General features: G+C 32.1%; 1 protein-coding gene across 3 annotated transcripts in view; it reads right to left on the bottom strand.

Annotated features, from left to right (window-relative positions):
• Positions 1-16,668, bottom strand: part of LOC123714655 (kinesin-like protein KIF21A) — a 57,157-nt gene extending 40,489 nt beyond the window's left edge. For all 3 annotated transcript variants that reach the window (XR_006754339.1, XM_045669014.1, XM_045669015.1), the window contains exons 1-3: positions 16,346-16,668; positions 15,973-16,025; positions 5,661-5,889 (exon numbers count right to left, since the gene is read on the bottom strand). Coding sequence is in view for 2 of the 3 variants with exons in the window: in XM_045669014.1 (XP_045524970.1) it covers positions 5,661-5,889; positions 15,973-16,010 (267 nt within the window). In the remaining variant the exon portion in view is untranslated. The remainder of the gene's footprint in view (positions 1-5,660; positions 5,890-15,972; positions 16,026-16,345) is intronic.
• Positions 16,669-16,987: the final 319 nt, after the last annotated feature.

Raw genomic sequence — 16,987 nt, 5'->3', positions numbered from 1 at the left:
AAATTGCTAAGTGTTTGCCTGGAAGAGATCCCTCCAAAGCCGTAAGGCCGCCCGTTGCCCTCCTTTTCATTTAATTATTTTAATTGTACTGTTTTTCTGTATTCTAGCAACGAAGTGTTAATAAATAAAAATGTTCTAGTACATACGTAAGATGTGAAACTTCTATAATGATTTACAGAATTTGGTTAAATAAAGTTAAATAAGAAAAAGTTTAACAAAAGGGTTTTATTTTCATAGACACGAATACAAATAATACAATTATTTCATTTTATATTATTACTACTAAGATTATTACAGAATTTCATTAATTGTAATAGAATTATTACTATCATTGTTATCGTTATTATATATTTTTGTTATTAATGGCTTCGAATCTCTTCTGAGGTAGAGATAGAACCGTGGTAGAGATAAGAATAAGATGACGCGTAACGGAAAAAAGTGATGGTAAATTTTTCCCAACACCGATAAAGAAGTTTCACTTCAATATATTAATTTTTGTATTATCAACCAGGCTTCTACTTAAATTAACACAAATAAAATAAGTATCAATACTTTCTAAAGATAAACCATCATATACAATTAGTATTTCAAATATAGGGAGGAAAGTTTGGGAGAAAAGTGTTTAAAATAGAGAGAGCTAGAGCTAGTTGGAGGAGGCCTATACTCTAGAGGTACTTATTAAAGTGTATCTTTTGTAAATATGGATTAATGTTTCAAGGAATAAATGTAGCGTAACAATTTCGATTAATTATTATTATATTAAATATGGATGTTTAAAGACATGCACAAAAAAAAGACAAATAAAAATTATTTACAATATATGAATAAAGTCCCGCAAGTAGGGCAATTGGTAATCTTATTTACGCTGACAAGCCGTTCTGTGTCCCTAATCAGTACTTATTTTTTATTACTCATATTAATAAACTGAAGAATCTCGCGATCTCTTCAAAGAAACCCTATGGTTACAGTACAAGCCAAGCCATTTTACTCACCCAGGCTTTCTTAGTTTTACAAGCGATTTCCTCAATCGTCGAAATTACACCCCAAGAGTAGCCAGGCGCTCTGACTGTTACATTCCATTCATTCATTACATAGCAAATAACATTTCATTTTTTCGCTTATATTCCATTGTTATGGTTATTAAAGCACCCCAATGGCCCAGGAACACTTAGGTCAAGACAACATAAAAATCAACTACAGAGTCATCTACACCTTATACACGCAAAATGAAACAAAATTGGTCATACTGCACCAACATTCGTGACCAAAAGAACTAAGGTTGTTCCCAAAATTCTTTACCAAAACTACCTCTTAGCAACAGTTCGCGTGTCGGCAGACACTTTGCAGTACAATTACGTAACGAATACAAACTACAGCTAGTTTGTATTGTTATATTGTACCATGATAAGCTACTTCTTGGTAACAGGTTATTGGCCCATATAAGAAAATATTCGATCGCTTTTAACTGCAATAGCTGCAGTTCATACATATATAATAGCCGTTTATTGAGATACTTTTACACTTAAACACTTTTTTATTTCAATATCATTCTTTTTAGGTATATGTGTGCCTTTTTTTTTGAGAAGACCTCTTCGAAATCCCGCCATTCTTGTCTTAACTGTGCCTTAATTTGGTCAATGCACGTTTTAAATAGTCTTCCTATTTTTCGTTTATTTTCCCTTGGACACCAGTTTAGTACTTTCTGTTTCTCTCGCCGGCTGGTACATATATACTAATTTGTAAGTAGCATGAAAAGCATTTAATATTTATTCATTAAAGCAATTAAAGCTCAGTCAATAGAATCACATCAATCATGATAAAGCTTTACAGCCAACAAGACTTAAACTAGTTAAAACATAGGTTATTTCATAAACAAAATTTGTCATTTATTTGCCAAATACGCAACCCGTCTCAACATATACAGTATATATATTCCACCGAAACATTTCCAGCCAGACACAATTTTTCTCGATTGAAACGCTTCCAGCCTCCCTTCATATTACGTGTTTCCATCTGTTCTGCCGCGTTCCGGCAATTGGCAACGTTCATTAATCGCGAAGGTAACACCCACATAGCTACAAAATATGTAGGATAAGGATAAATGAAATAGGAATATTTACATTACGTAAGGTCGTCAACCTGTGATACTAAAAATAAGACGGTTTTGCTTTGATCTTAAATTAGTTGAACCTTTATCTTGCATACGTAAAATCCATAAACCTAATGGAATAATGAATAGATGTTTACATAAAGACCTTTGTGGACGCTTTCTGAACACAAACACAATCAAAACGCTATTAAAAAGAAGAACACGAGCCCAGAAGGATTCAAGCTGTTTCAAGAGGTCACACTCGATATTAGGTTCTCACATTTGAACTTTATTTCATTTTAAAAATTAAAGAATCTGCTTGTCATATTTGCCGATTCCTTATTCGTGTACATTGATTTTAAATAATTCACTGTAATTTAATTAACTGAAATCGACATTATAACGTATATTTCCTCAGGTTTTTTTTTCTAAAATAGTTAAGTAAATACAAATTTCTTTTTCCAGCAGAAAGGTGTTTCGACGAGAAAAAAAATGTGTCCGTGTACTAGAGTACACGCACACACTTTTCGAAAAATGATCTGATATATGCAACTTTACAGAAATTGGTTAAGTAAAGCTTTTATTATCATAGACATGAATACAAATAATACAATTATTTATTTTTACCTTATTATTACAGAATTTCATCAATTTTCAGTTGTAATATAATTATTACTATCGTTGTTATCGTTATTATATATTTTTGTTATTAACGGCTTCGAATCTCATCGAAACAACGGTGGCAGGGACAACAAGAAGATGGCGCGTAACGGAAAAATGTCACGGTAATTTTTTTCCCAAGAAGATTTTTGTAGTAGAAAACATTTGTTTGACAACACGGGTAAATTCTTAAGCCATTTCTGGCTTTTCGTTCAATACGTAAAGTTCATCATCGAGCCAAATAGGTCAAGCGTAAAATTTTACCCGTGAAAGCTTAAAAGCGACACAGCGATAACTTCCAATACATTTCTATCCTATTGGTAACTAAAAGGTTAAAAAAACTCGGTAACAGTATGAGTTAGCAAGTATTAAAAACAATTCCATAAAATGTTTATATAACAATTTTACGCGCATAACTAAGATTTATTGATATTTTGTCATTCATTTAAACGTTTAAATGTTACTTCTGCATTTATTAATTTCTTAGTAATTATAATAGTGAAAAGCAAAAAAAAAAAACAGGTCCAAGGACAGCTGTAATAGGCTATAGGGATATTTCAAGTTTTTACCTAAGAATCAATTATTAGAAACAAAACGTACAATCATTAAATAAATATATATTTATACAGAACGCATAAAAATTGCATTTTTGCTGGCTATATGGGCATGGACGCAATTATAATAATTTATTCATCTCATAATTATGTATAAGTCAAAGAAAATTTCCGCAAACTCCAATTCAGATGACAATCATTAAGTGGCGGTAATTACTGCGGGTTAAAATTCAATTAAAATCAGTTTGATTGGCATTTTGATTATTTATGAAATTTTCGCACGGTAATAAGAAATTAAAAGTTAAAAACAGGCTAACTAATTTAATCTAAAGTACGAAATAATAAATAAAGACAAATTTTTGTAATTTAGTGTTTGTGCATTTGAATATACAGCCTTCTAACTCAGAGACGTACATTAAATATTTACCATTAACTATATGTAAATGAATGGTTTAACCCAGTTTCGAAACTTAGTTATCAACTTTTTAACAGACTTAAAAAACTTAGTTACTTACTTAGGTATTTATCCTTCAAGAAAACTCCGTGGCAATGTGAGTGTTCATGTGTTTAACTCTTGTTTCCTAAATTTTACGACCGCAGTACAGATGTTAAAACCATGTTCAAACCAACGTAAAACGTATTTATCTCAAACCATTGAATAGCTATTTGATGCTCCAAGTAAATAACAAGAGTTTCCGATATGACGATATGACGAAATAACGGCCTCCTACTCCTCCCGTATGAAATCAGAGATAAAACGCTATGTATGATCTCGAGTATGTCATACCCATGACTAGACAAATCCATAGACATGAATTTGATCAATTCCACGGCCTAACAGAAAGTACACATGTTTGTTTAACATTTTATTTCCATGTTAAATAGTTCACTATTAGGAGCTAGGGGGAGTAACGTAACCTGGTTCATTAGTTTAAAATCATATTTAATATGCTGTGCAAAAACCCAATAAAGTTTTCACTTCCAACCCTTCACCCTTCAACCATAAAAAAATCATTAAATTTTAATACCATATTACTAGCATGCTAACATCACCCTCACGGGTTTCCCATGCACTACTGATTGATCAATACATGAAAGCGAACCGCAGAAAAAAACAGGTGCATTTGAGACGATAACGCCTAAGTAATATAATCTCACGACTATTATTATTCTGAACTGTGTTAATGGAGAAATAAGGGTCATTTCAGCATATTAGTTTTCATTTCCTGCAGTCTCAGTTTCATAAGCCGAGGTAAGTCATTATAATTACGACGCCGGTCGTCGACTGCAAACCAACAAAGGTTTTGTGTACTTTTGTGCTACCAAATTATTATCTTCTATTGTATGTAGAGAATTAGTTTTAATCACCCTATTTACATAATGTTTTAGCTATACTATGCTATGTACTAGAATGCTTTATGAACGCTTAAAACCTAGGCTACCCAATCAATCAGATATAGAAACATGTATGTTTCCTTACCTTTTTGACACAGGTCACAGGACATAAATCTAATGCTCACTACCTGAATTTCAAATACAACAGATATGAAATATAATTTCCGATAGCACAAAGATACGTGCAGTGTTAACGTTAATTTATTTAAAGTAAATCACAAAGATAAAAGGAGGTCACAAAAGGGCTCTTGTGAATGTGATTCATGAGCCAGATGAAATCTGCACAGTCTAAAAGTCACTCCTAAGCATTGTTTCGTGTATAGTTAGTGATCTAGTATGTACCAAAAAGGCACGCTCTGATCAGCAAATACAAAAGTGTATTCAATTCACACTACAATTGTTGCGTTCTTCACTTAAAGACAATACAAATGTTTAGAACGTATTTAATACAAGATGTTGTGCGTCCTTGCGTATTGCGTATATAAAATTCAACAGAGGTTATACGAGCGATATTAGATACAAATAAACCATAACGATAACGAAATGACATTTATCTAGAGAAATGGGTTAAATATTTTGGTGGTATCATTCAACATACCGAGTTCATTAACTGTAAATTTTGTTTACATATTTGTCGATAACAAATACGAAATAATTATTACTCAATAACTGATAAGACTATAACTTACAATGGTTTAAAACTCTGCCAACATCTCACATTGTACGTACTGTATTTTTAACCCGTGACTAATGGTAGAAGCGATAATCTTGAATTAAATAGGAGGAATCGCTTCATACAACACCGGTACAAAGTATCTATGAAGAACCCTATTGGCTACCCTTTCAAAAAGGGCACAAAACATATTAAGAATAAGTACAAGGCATTAGCCTAAATCGTATTATTATTATCGAAAATAAAATATATAATAAGGCAGTACAGCGAAGAAAGCGAAGTAACAAACCTGTCCATATGCAAGCACAGTTGCGTTGTATCCATCGAGGGCCGATTCCACGAGCTTTCTGACACATGTGTCATAAATCTCCTGCTGGCCCACCAAAGGTTCGAAGGCATAGTCGAAGGTGAAAGCCCTCTCTGAGCCAAGAGCGATTCCACCTTCCCCCGCAGCGTCTCCTGCTCTCGCACAGATGCCACATCCTTCTAGAACCTCGGCTGGCGTCTGTGGTCTGATTCTGAAAAGGTAAATTAATGTATCAACAACAATGTTGGATGGCGTAGGTATCAAAAAATGTTTGTAGGGGAACTGTTAATGAAGCCATTTACCACAAAGTACACTCTCAAGTTTCCAAGTTTGGATTTCGTAATGAGATATTATTGAATTATATCTTCATATTCTCTTAGTATATTTAAGGTGTAATAACAAAACGGTATTCGATAAATATACGACAGAATACAGAATACAATGTTAAATATTTTCTCTATAGGATCGGCAAACAAGGCTACGGTACGCCCAAAAAGGGAAGTCGTCGCAGCCCATGGACAGTCCAATTTTTTATTTAAAATGGGTATTGTAGAATTAACACACCCAGCGTTTGTCCAGTATGTCCTTTTTTAAACAATTGAAGGTTATATCTCCCAGGGAAGATACCCCCCACCAGTAGTCGATTCCACAGTTCGCTAGTTTGCAATAGAAAATCTCTTATGAAGCGGACCATAGTATTCCATCAAGGTGATAGCTGGAAGTAATCTAGCTGATTGACTTTGATTCAGTGTTACACATAAATTGCAGTAGATCTACTTACGTAGTACTTTAACAGCCCTCTAATAAAAACATATGTATTACATTATTTTTGCTAATTACACATAAGAATGATCTTCGAAAGAACCAGACTAGGTCGACCAGACTATTCCCTATGACGTTAACTAATATTTAAATTAATGTTCTTATTGACAACTGATTAAGCAGTTTCAGTTCGATTATGATAAGAATGTAATACAATCTGACCAGTTACGAAATGTCAACGATCCAATCCTTCTGATCCCTGACCTGAATGACTGAATGATGACCTATAAAGATTAACAGACAAATTATACGTCGGTACGAACAATGAGGTAAGACGCACGTGTACTCAGAATTGTAATAGTATGAAAGCCTTTCAATACGATGAACTTTAACAAAGATTTTATTTATACATAGAAACATTATCAAGAAAACCTTGCAGTATACTATATATTTTAATCCATTTAACGGTGAGGGGAAACATCGTAAGGAAACCGGCTTGAATTAGACCCAAAAAGTCGTCGGCGTGTGTCAGGTACAGTAGGCCGATCACCTATTTGCCTATTAGATTGATAATGATCATGAAACATATCTATCTGTCAATCTAATAGGTCAGATATCTGAGACCCAGTCCGAAAAAGGTTGTAGCGCAACTGACTTGCTTTAATTATTTATTTCAATCTATATACAGTCTTTTCCTGTAAGCGTATATACATAAACTGCTAGCTTTGGATTTCGATTCGACGGAAGCTTTACAATGTTTTGGTATGACTCCGAGGTTTCAAAAACTAAACCAGAAAGCGCTAATAACAACTCTCTGCCACACTGTCTAATACAGATTATATTATACGCACACACATTCACCCATTCATACTTTCGCATATATAAAGTCTTACAAGACTTTTTTTTGATTTACATATCTTTAAATTGTTTTAAACATGCACCATGTACTCAGGAATAATTGTAATTTAGTTTCACAAGGGCTCCCAGGAAATAAGCGTTATATCAATTTTGTCACAAACATGTTTTATTATGAATAAATTTTATTATTATTATTTTAATTTCACAATACGTTTTATTAACACGAGCCACCCAACAAATGAAACAGTTTACGAACTTCACAAAATCCAATTTTGAACCTATATTATCACGTTTATGAAAAAAGACGAGTTATAAGAAATGAAACTAATTTAATTCTTATGTATAACAATGTATTTAATGGAGAAATGGTTTTAAAATAATAATGGAGATATATGTATGTCTGAAACGTGATTTTACGATTAGACGTAACAAAAAAATAATCTAAATAATTTCTTCACTACAAACCGAGCTTAAAAACACAACGCTTTTATGGGGTCACTATCATGAGGGGTAGTATCGATCAATTCTGATTCTGAACGAACCCCTTTACAAAGAAAAACGTTTATAAATCATTAAAGCTTTATTACATCAGAAGAGATTTATTTGATAACTCATGCAACTTTCATTTTCATCACGACTGGCCACGACCATGTCACAGACAAAAGTCGTTCGTCACGCAGATCGAGCACAGATAAAATATTCATTTAATTAGCAGATAACCTACAGAGGACTTAATTGAGAATTTACTTCGAAAGTTTCTTTTAATAAATGCTATAAATTATATAAATGGTTATTTAAGTCTTATTCTTTCGTGGATTTTTAAGAAATGATTTTTGCCTAATTATATTTTAGTTTAATTACTATAAGTTTTATTATTTAGACATCAAAGCGATCTTTCAATACATTATCGTAAGGACCATACGAATAAACGAAAATAAATATGGTAAGTTAAAAATAGCAACACTGACTCAACGTATGGTCGGTAGCGACCAGCAGTCTGGATGCGCGCACGCACACGTCAGTCACTACGCAATTGGTAATAAAGATAAACCTCAAGACGTATATGTATAGAACAACTCTTTGAAAGGAATCCATCGAAAATGCTTTCTTTAATTGCTGAAAGTAATAACCGATATTTTGAAAATAGAATTCGTATAGGTATAATCATAATGATCTTTATTTAAAATAGCCTTTGACTGTAGTATTTTAAAAAAAGAACGCACAGTAAAGTACTGTACTGCAAATAAAATCTTTTTGGTCTTTATATTCTGAGCTTTTTTACTGAATCTTATTAAATATAATCTTTTCATAGACAAACTGAAAATATAGATACCCAATTTGGAACAGTACCTAACGATAAATCCTGGCAACCTTTCAATACGTCGATCGCTTCCCAGTAAAACCTACGCATACATTGTGTCCGCCTTTTGAGCCGGGGGTATTGAACGGTCCGCACCCGCTAATTATACAATGGAGCGCACGCGATTTTCAACTAAAGTAAACTTTTTGCATGTTGCAGCAAATATACTTAAATGTTCGATGTAAAAATACGTACATTATTAATAATTTGGTTATTTTAATATATTTTACCCATAAAATCCTATTAGCAAATAGGATATAGTAAAAACTTTACAAACTTACGTTTTTCGACTCACGGTAGTGTCAAAAACAATGCCTTAGTAATTTTTTTAAACTTATTTGGCGTTGCAAAAGTTTTAAGTAATTAAATAAAATTTGTCTAAATATTAAGATTTCTTTAATAATGTATGTATATCTGGACTCTAGATCATTTGGGCATAGATTAAATAGGACTTCGATGGTCTACGTTCCTATATTTGTATCTCAAAAGAAAACAAGTCCGTGAGCTCATTACGGTGACAGTTGGCACTCCAACTGTCAGAACACTGAGACACAAGGAGTACTTGGCTAAATTAGAAGTCGCACTAATTACGACATAAAAGCTATTTTTAGGCTTCTATTTGAAATTTCATATAAGACTTGTTTGAAATTGCTAGAAATCTTCATCTTCTATTCTATTGACCATATTTCTATGGCCAACCCCTTTTGCATCACCTGATCAATCTTGCTAGCTGAGCTGCGCAGGTGGATTGAATTATTATATTGAGCTTTGCATTGAGCGACTCTTGATAATTTTAGACGTAAGGGACCAGAGACAAGTTAGAGAGTTCAAAATAACAAGCATTTAAATAGCCACGAGTAAATAAGAGTTTGATCAATTTCTCAATCAATACGTTACATCTATATTATGTATTAATAATTAAATACAATTATTTAAGTACATATTTTTATTTCGAATGAAAATCCGTAATCTTTTTTTGAGTTAGCAACTTGATTCTCCATTGTCCAAAGAATTTTCAATAGTGAGAGCTGCGAAGTAATCATTATTCGTGTCGGTTCCGGGGTGTAGAAGCGTAGGGTAGTAAATATTTCCAGAGATTTTCTAACACATTATAGAGAATAAGAAAGGCTGGACTTCAAATTATCGCATGTTGGCGAGCAAGATATTACTTCAACTTCAAATAAGCGAGGGGACCATTTAACATGTTTTTTTTTTTCAATTTTTCGGGTATTTTTCAAGGGAAATATAATGAACCATACCATATAATGAATTACCTATTATAAGTAATTTATAATATGGCAGATAATATGTAATGGATTTAAACCCCATTTATAAAGGTTTTCCTTTTTTTTAGAAATGGCAACCTGATCAAATTTTAATTTACAAAATGGAGTATCTCCTCTTATAGAACAAATATTTGTTTTTTTCATTTTAACCGGCCAAGTTTTTCAAATTATCGAGTGTCAAATAAAGAGATTTGATATTGTACGTAGTATAAAAATATACTGTGCTTCCTGAACTTCTAAACTAGCCAAATAGTACATATTTTTATAGATCAGGGGCAAACGGACAAGAGTTTTACCCGATGTTAATTAAGTGAAGGCCACACTAGCGAGTACGTTGCCCGTTAAGAATTCGTACGCTCTTTTCTCGAAGGACCCTGTTGAATTAATGAAGTTCGGAAATAATTCATTTAATATTGTTTTCAACTTATTCACGATGAAGGTATATAAGTATCTATACTTTATTAAAATATAACTTCCCGCCGTCTGAACGTTCTAGATCTTTTGAATAACCGTTTCCTGTTTGGAGCGATCAAATTCGCGCTAAATAACTCGCTGTAACGACAAATAATATTCTGTGGTGGAGGAAACTGCATGTTTGTGTTCAATCTAAGTGATATCTTCGAATAATATAAGTGGCAACTTTTTTTAACACTTGGTATCCTAAAACGTTATGAATCTATACAAATACAATTTGCATAGATTCATAACCTGTTGAGGTTTTGTAAGGACATCGTGGAGGCTGTGGCTTTGTAAACCCACGCTGAATGACAGATCGTGGGCGAACCCAGTTATGAATCGCCCACAAGTGTTCTACATTACCTTAAGCGTTCAGTCAAATTCTATTGAAAATATATAATTAATAATTATTATTGGCACATTTATTTATTGTTTATAAGTCCCGTAACTACCCAGAACATGTATGCTCATGTTAGATAGATAATAATCAGTATTCTGCTGCCATGCTAATAACATCAGTTTCCATTTCAAACAAATTTAAAAAATTGTTACGAAATAACGCTTTTTATTTGTAGAACCTTCTTAGGGTAAAAAAAAGACATAAAAACGAAAGAAAAAAAAATATTAAATCAATACATCGACTAGCAAAAATACCACATCATTATAACTCAATCAATAATAAGTCTAACAGCCAGTACGGAAGTACACGATTGCCTGGCTTTGTAAATTTAAAAATTGTAAAGAAAAGAAAATATTTATCCAACACTACCACGAAAAAACAATACATAAGTTGATCATTCTTATAGGTATTAAAAAACAGCCATTATTGCCTCCAACTACTTTGAATTATTAAGCTACATCGATTTGTAAATGGCTTAGTAAATTAATAATAATATTCACTATCGGTCAGGGTCCTTCAAACAAATTCGTTTATTAAATTTGATTACATATATTAATCAATTCGTATCTGTACTACCAGTAGAGATTTGTCTAAAGACGTATTTTATAAGTATAATTAAAATATAACGATCGTAGCACTTTCAAAAATAGAACCTAAACTTAAGAATAATAGAACTGTGAAGCCAAGATCATTAATGTGAAATATAAGTTATCATTCATTCACAAGAATTCATAATACCATCAAAAACAGTCCCAGTCCAACCGTAAACAGTTATTTAATTTATTCAATACCTACGTAAGGGACCGTCTGTCTTAAGTTATAACGTAATTAGGCAACCTAATAACATCTTATAGTGATCATATCAATATGTTTTAAACAAATAGACTTTCAGGTTTCGAGTTCTATCCGAAACAACAATGGTATTCGATACGCCGAAGGCATTGCCGTGTCCTCATATAATACTTTAAAGACATAATTCTAATAATACAGCTGAAGTTAAAATATCATGCCTACAGTGGTCAATAGGCCCCCTGCTGGACCTAAACAACACGATATCATTAATAAAAGGATGTCCAATAGGTCATAGTTGAGCCAATAATGCCACTTACGAATCATCGTATCAATACAGCGATATAACTCTATATCCGTTGCGGTGCGGGTGGGGAAAGTGCAAATCATCTCATATCAAAGTTCGAATCCCGGCACCAATGAAATTCTACGTGCGAATTTAACACTCGTACGTTGAAGGAAAACATCTTGAGTAAACCGGCTTGCATAAGACCCAATAGATCTAATGCTTGTTGTAAAAAGAAATCACCAAATAAATACATACTATGACACTGAGATTGCAATGATGAAGCAGTTAAATTTAATTTCGCAGTTATTATATCACTACCGTTCATTTGATCCGCCAATCTACGCTTACTAGGAATGCTTCTTTTTTGTCTATTACCATTAAAAATCCAGAAAGTCGAAGCCGAGGCCGAAGCTATTATTGACGAGTAAAATTAATAAAACGGAATTATAATATACATTTAAAGTCATTTAAAAAATGATTACGTTAATTACTGTATGAACCAGTGGCTCAATCTTAATAAACTTAACTATTTTAACGGCGCGTATTTGTTTGACCACGACTGCAACAGGGCTCCAACCGTTAAAAATTATATTAAAATAATTTCAGATATCACCAAACAGTACAATTTATTTCAATAGAGTCTGCTTTTTATACTGCTGATTACTTTCTTTAGATATTTTCTGAAACTCTCCGGTCGACGGACTTAATGCCAGGTTTCGCTAGAAAGTCTAGAGAGTTGAGCAAAAAAGTTGATAGTTTCGTGATATTTATGCAGTCAGTTCTTCATTATTTACTTTAATATCTTACAATAATTTGGTATAAATAATTAAATACCATAAATACCGTATCTTGAAGTGGCTATTGACAAAGCTATACAATTATATCGAATTAATTATGTTTGTCGCAATAACCAATAAAAACCATTAATAATCCATCATTGTTATATTATGACAGGACTGTAATCTACTGCAAGTCAGAATTGCGTCGCCATTCATTCAATTTTGCGATGAAAATATCATTTCATGTCTATGGCAAAAAAAATAGCATCTTATATCAGGTTTATATAGAAAATCAAACCTCCAAATCACGAAAGTTACAGTTAAGAACTTGAAGATGTTTTTGTCTAGGCCAAACTCTGTCTGTCAATTTGTATTTACGCTGTGAAACTAGTCAAATAAGAGCTTTACTTACAGTATCATTTGACATTTTATTTTATACAAACAAGAATGATTATTAAACGACGGAAAATGTCAGTTTATGTACAACGCGCACTTCATCAAATATATTAAATCAATACATCGACTAAAAAAATACCACAACATCATTATAGCTCAATGAATAATCAATAAAAGATCTAAAAGCATGTAATTAAACCAGTAAAACATTATTTACGACGACCAAAACTAAAGTAAATGATTGATTGCCTGGCTTTGTAAGTTTAAAAATTGTTAATATTATTTTTATAAGCATCGTACGATCGGAAAACTGCGCATGCATTTATAAGCTTTATAATACTTCGTAGGCATCTCTATTATTTAATAAACATAGCCTTCTATTCTGTAATCAAATTCTAAAATTCAGTTCTAACCTATAAGGCATTTTCAATAATAAAATCAGCACACAGATGATTGAGTAGCGGTAAAAAGTACGGTTCAAGGCAAACGTAAATGGTGAAGTCGGATTGGGTAATACTACTTGTGCATATCTGGACCAAATCCAGGATGTACTAGAGAAGGTACAAGTTAAAAGTGCCTACGAGTATGGTGAAAGTGAATGAAGTGAGAGAGATATGTCAACACCATAGTTTGTAGAGATCCACGATATCAGCCAATTCCTCCCTATCCTATTGCGAAAAGGCGTGAAGATATAAATAAATATAATGCAAATACTCTACTATATATGATTTTTGCGCTAAACGCAGCCTTATGAGATGTGAGTATACAATAATAAATGCAAAAATACTGTTTACGGTGCATTATAAGTTATAAATTGCGGAATATCTTAGCGCCTAACGCTCCATTGTTGGAACATTAAAGTATGAATAATGTATAAGCATGCGTGCCACAAGACAAGGACGTTTATCTAACAGTGGCACAAATCAATAAACAGAAATACGTAAATACACACGAGAAAAAGGTTATTCTTAGTCAAGTTAGACAAGTTTCATATAAATAGATTTTGAAACTTTACTTTTAACTCTTGTGAGCTACTTAAAATGTGCTACTAAAACTTAAAATGTAACATATAGTTAATTGATATGTTTCCATAAAGAAAAAAATACTTTCAATACATATATACAATCCCTTAAAAAACATATATGTAACATGGGTTCCGATATTAATACGTGGTTTTGTAATTCGCGGACAAAAGAATTGAAATGCGTATGAGAAACAATTTCTGTATTTTCTCGGGATGTAATTCCAAGTTAAAATTCGATTCTGCCATTTATATTTTAGACTCCCTTTCCTCAGCCGGTAGCTTTTGTCTGAGCGTCGTGATTTACTTCCTGTAAACATCTGGACTGGACAATGTGTTTTCATCGGTTTCTGCCCCGCGCCTTATAACAGTGTATAGTTTTGAGGACGATCTGGTTTGTAAATGACTGTGATATGCTGCCTTTTGTGTTACGTACCACAATAAGTTTCTCCAAGTTCTCATCGCCTCTGCTCATTGTATGCCCGAAATATGATATAAATCGTTGTCGGCATATGTTAGACAGGTGTGACCGTCCATTTTAGATATTAGGTTTTTCATTGATCAAGAAAATCTTTAAAAAGTTTTCCTACAAAGAGTTAAAGTTCTATCTAACTATATTGTACTTTTGTAGATTACACAATTTGCCTGCTCAAGCTAAAACTTGCCGTATATCTTTTATATTAACTACTGTTTTATTGACATACCCGATTACGATAGAGGCGTAAATTCGCGGACAAAGTCCAAACATTGGTTACATCACAGCCACACCTTAGCATCATCAAGAAGTTACTTGTCACTTACGATTTCAACGATATATGCTAATAAAATCCAAGGTCTCTTAGGAAATAAAAAGTTTTGCAAAATAAGAAATACTATCTAACCCTAGGTCATCTTAATGTAAAACTAGAATTTAACATTATTAGGGATTTGCCAAAAGAACTCTGAGAATATACGATTATGATACACTGTTGGGATAATGGTAAGAATCTACCATTAATTACAATTTTGTTAGAACCTATGCCTAATACTTTTGTACTTTAAATATGATTCGTAAATAGTAAACGATTTTTTCAGCTATTATGAAACAAATACTATGTAGCAATAACGATTGTATAGATAAAACCTTTGTGTTATTATGATTAAAATAAATTAATGTAGTTATTTATTTCCCATTCAAGTTTAAGACTGATTACTATAATGAAGCATATAACTATGACGCCATGAAGCTGTTTAAAGAGGTTTATAAGTTCTAGTTAAATAAAAATACATTGGCAACAAAAGATTCAAACTGAACATTGTTTTCAAACTGAACACAACAAACAACAAACAAATATACTGGAACCAAATTTGCTATATGTCCTTGAATAATATATTTTATTGCAAGTCAAAAGTAACCACTATTAATGGACCAAAATCTTTTAAAAAGTGTATTAAAAAAGATAAATTCATTAAAGCATCCTTCACCCAGTAATCACACATAAGTTGTCACACTGTATTGGCTTCTTTAGTAATGGCCTCATGTAACAATTGTTTTGCAATTATGAAAATCACATGTAAATTTTTATAAAAACAATAATACAACATAATTTTTTTGTTAAGGACAAGATTGCAAATTTCTAAAGACAAAAAACTTAAATGTAAAGAACTTTCAACATTAAATACAATAAAAATACTTTGAGCACTATAGCAATTTTTATCAAGGTATTTTAAAAGTTATGTAAGGTTTATAAACAAAATTTGTTTATGGTACAAGTTGTATATATATATATATATTAAATGGTCATTCTTTTCTTTACTAGTAACTATCTGTTGATGCGAGTAAAATTAGTTTTCAAGTTAAATAAATATACATATATCAGTAAATATGTAATGTCAATTGAGCAGAAAAATATTCTTACCTCACAGCCACTCGAACACTGGATTCATCACTAGCCATGTTTTCATATGGATTCTGAAAATAATTAAATGTAATTTATATTTTAGATCTACATTGTATCTATTGTATTTTGTGATATATTTTATAAAACATTATAAATCAGATTTATTCCAATTTTTTCTCTAGAAAGATATTAAAACCCTTTAGTTATTAACAATTCACGTCACGTCTACATATTAAAATTGTTTGATATGTGAAATAACAGGGAATAATATTTGAAGTTACTAAAGTGCATTTTCATTTTATAGCAAATATTATAAACGAAATTATTAATTTTCGGTTCTAAAAAGATTATACCAGAACGAGAAAAATTTCATATCTAAATAAGTACTCACCAAGCAAGTGATAAAAATATTATTGCTCCGGAACTAGAAAGCTTTTCTCTCATATCCGTTATGAAGCGACACGCTAAATAGACACAAAACGAGAACTACGTCCATCTTTCAACATTTGAACAAAATTAAAAACAATGCGGCATTGTGAGGATTTCCAAAACTTTGCGTTACAGCAATTTTAGCAAGTAGGGTATGCTAATAACTCTGTACGGCGATTTTACATGTATATTTGAGAAACACAGATTTATCTTTTATGCGACAATAATATTTCGAAGTTATAAAAATTAATAACGCACAGTAATATCTACAACTACCAGCCGACTCGCCCGACCGAGTTTGACTGTCAAACTATAGTTGTGACATTTCACATGTGTTCTCCATTTTTATATTGACGTATATGAATATGACAGTAAGAATTATCATGTGACAAACTGTCATTGACGTTATTACAGTAAGCAGATACAAAGAAGCCATCGTAACTATTCAGGAAAAATAGACACTTCATTGGTCATTAAAGATTTCTTGATCAAAAATTTATAAAACTTTAATTATACTGTCTTAAATGTAAACTATAATAAAAAAATAAAATTTCAGAAGGAGCCATCTAGCGTCCATCGTAAAAATGTCGTGCGAAATACAAAT

The sequence above is a fragment of the Pieris brassicae genome, chromosome 9 (genome assembly GCF_905147105.1).
Source record: "Pieris brassicae chromosome 9, ilPieBrab1.1, whole genome shotgun sequence".
Taxonomy (NCBI): Eukaryota; Metazoa; Arthropoda; class Insecta; order Lepidoptera; family Pieridae; genus Pieris; species Pieris brassicae.
Note: the sequence above shows the minus strand (reverse complement) of the source record. Positions and strands in the feature narration are given on the sequence as shown.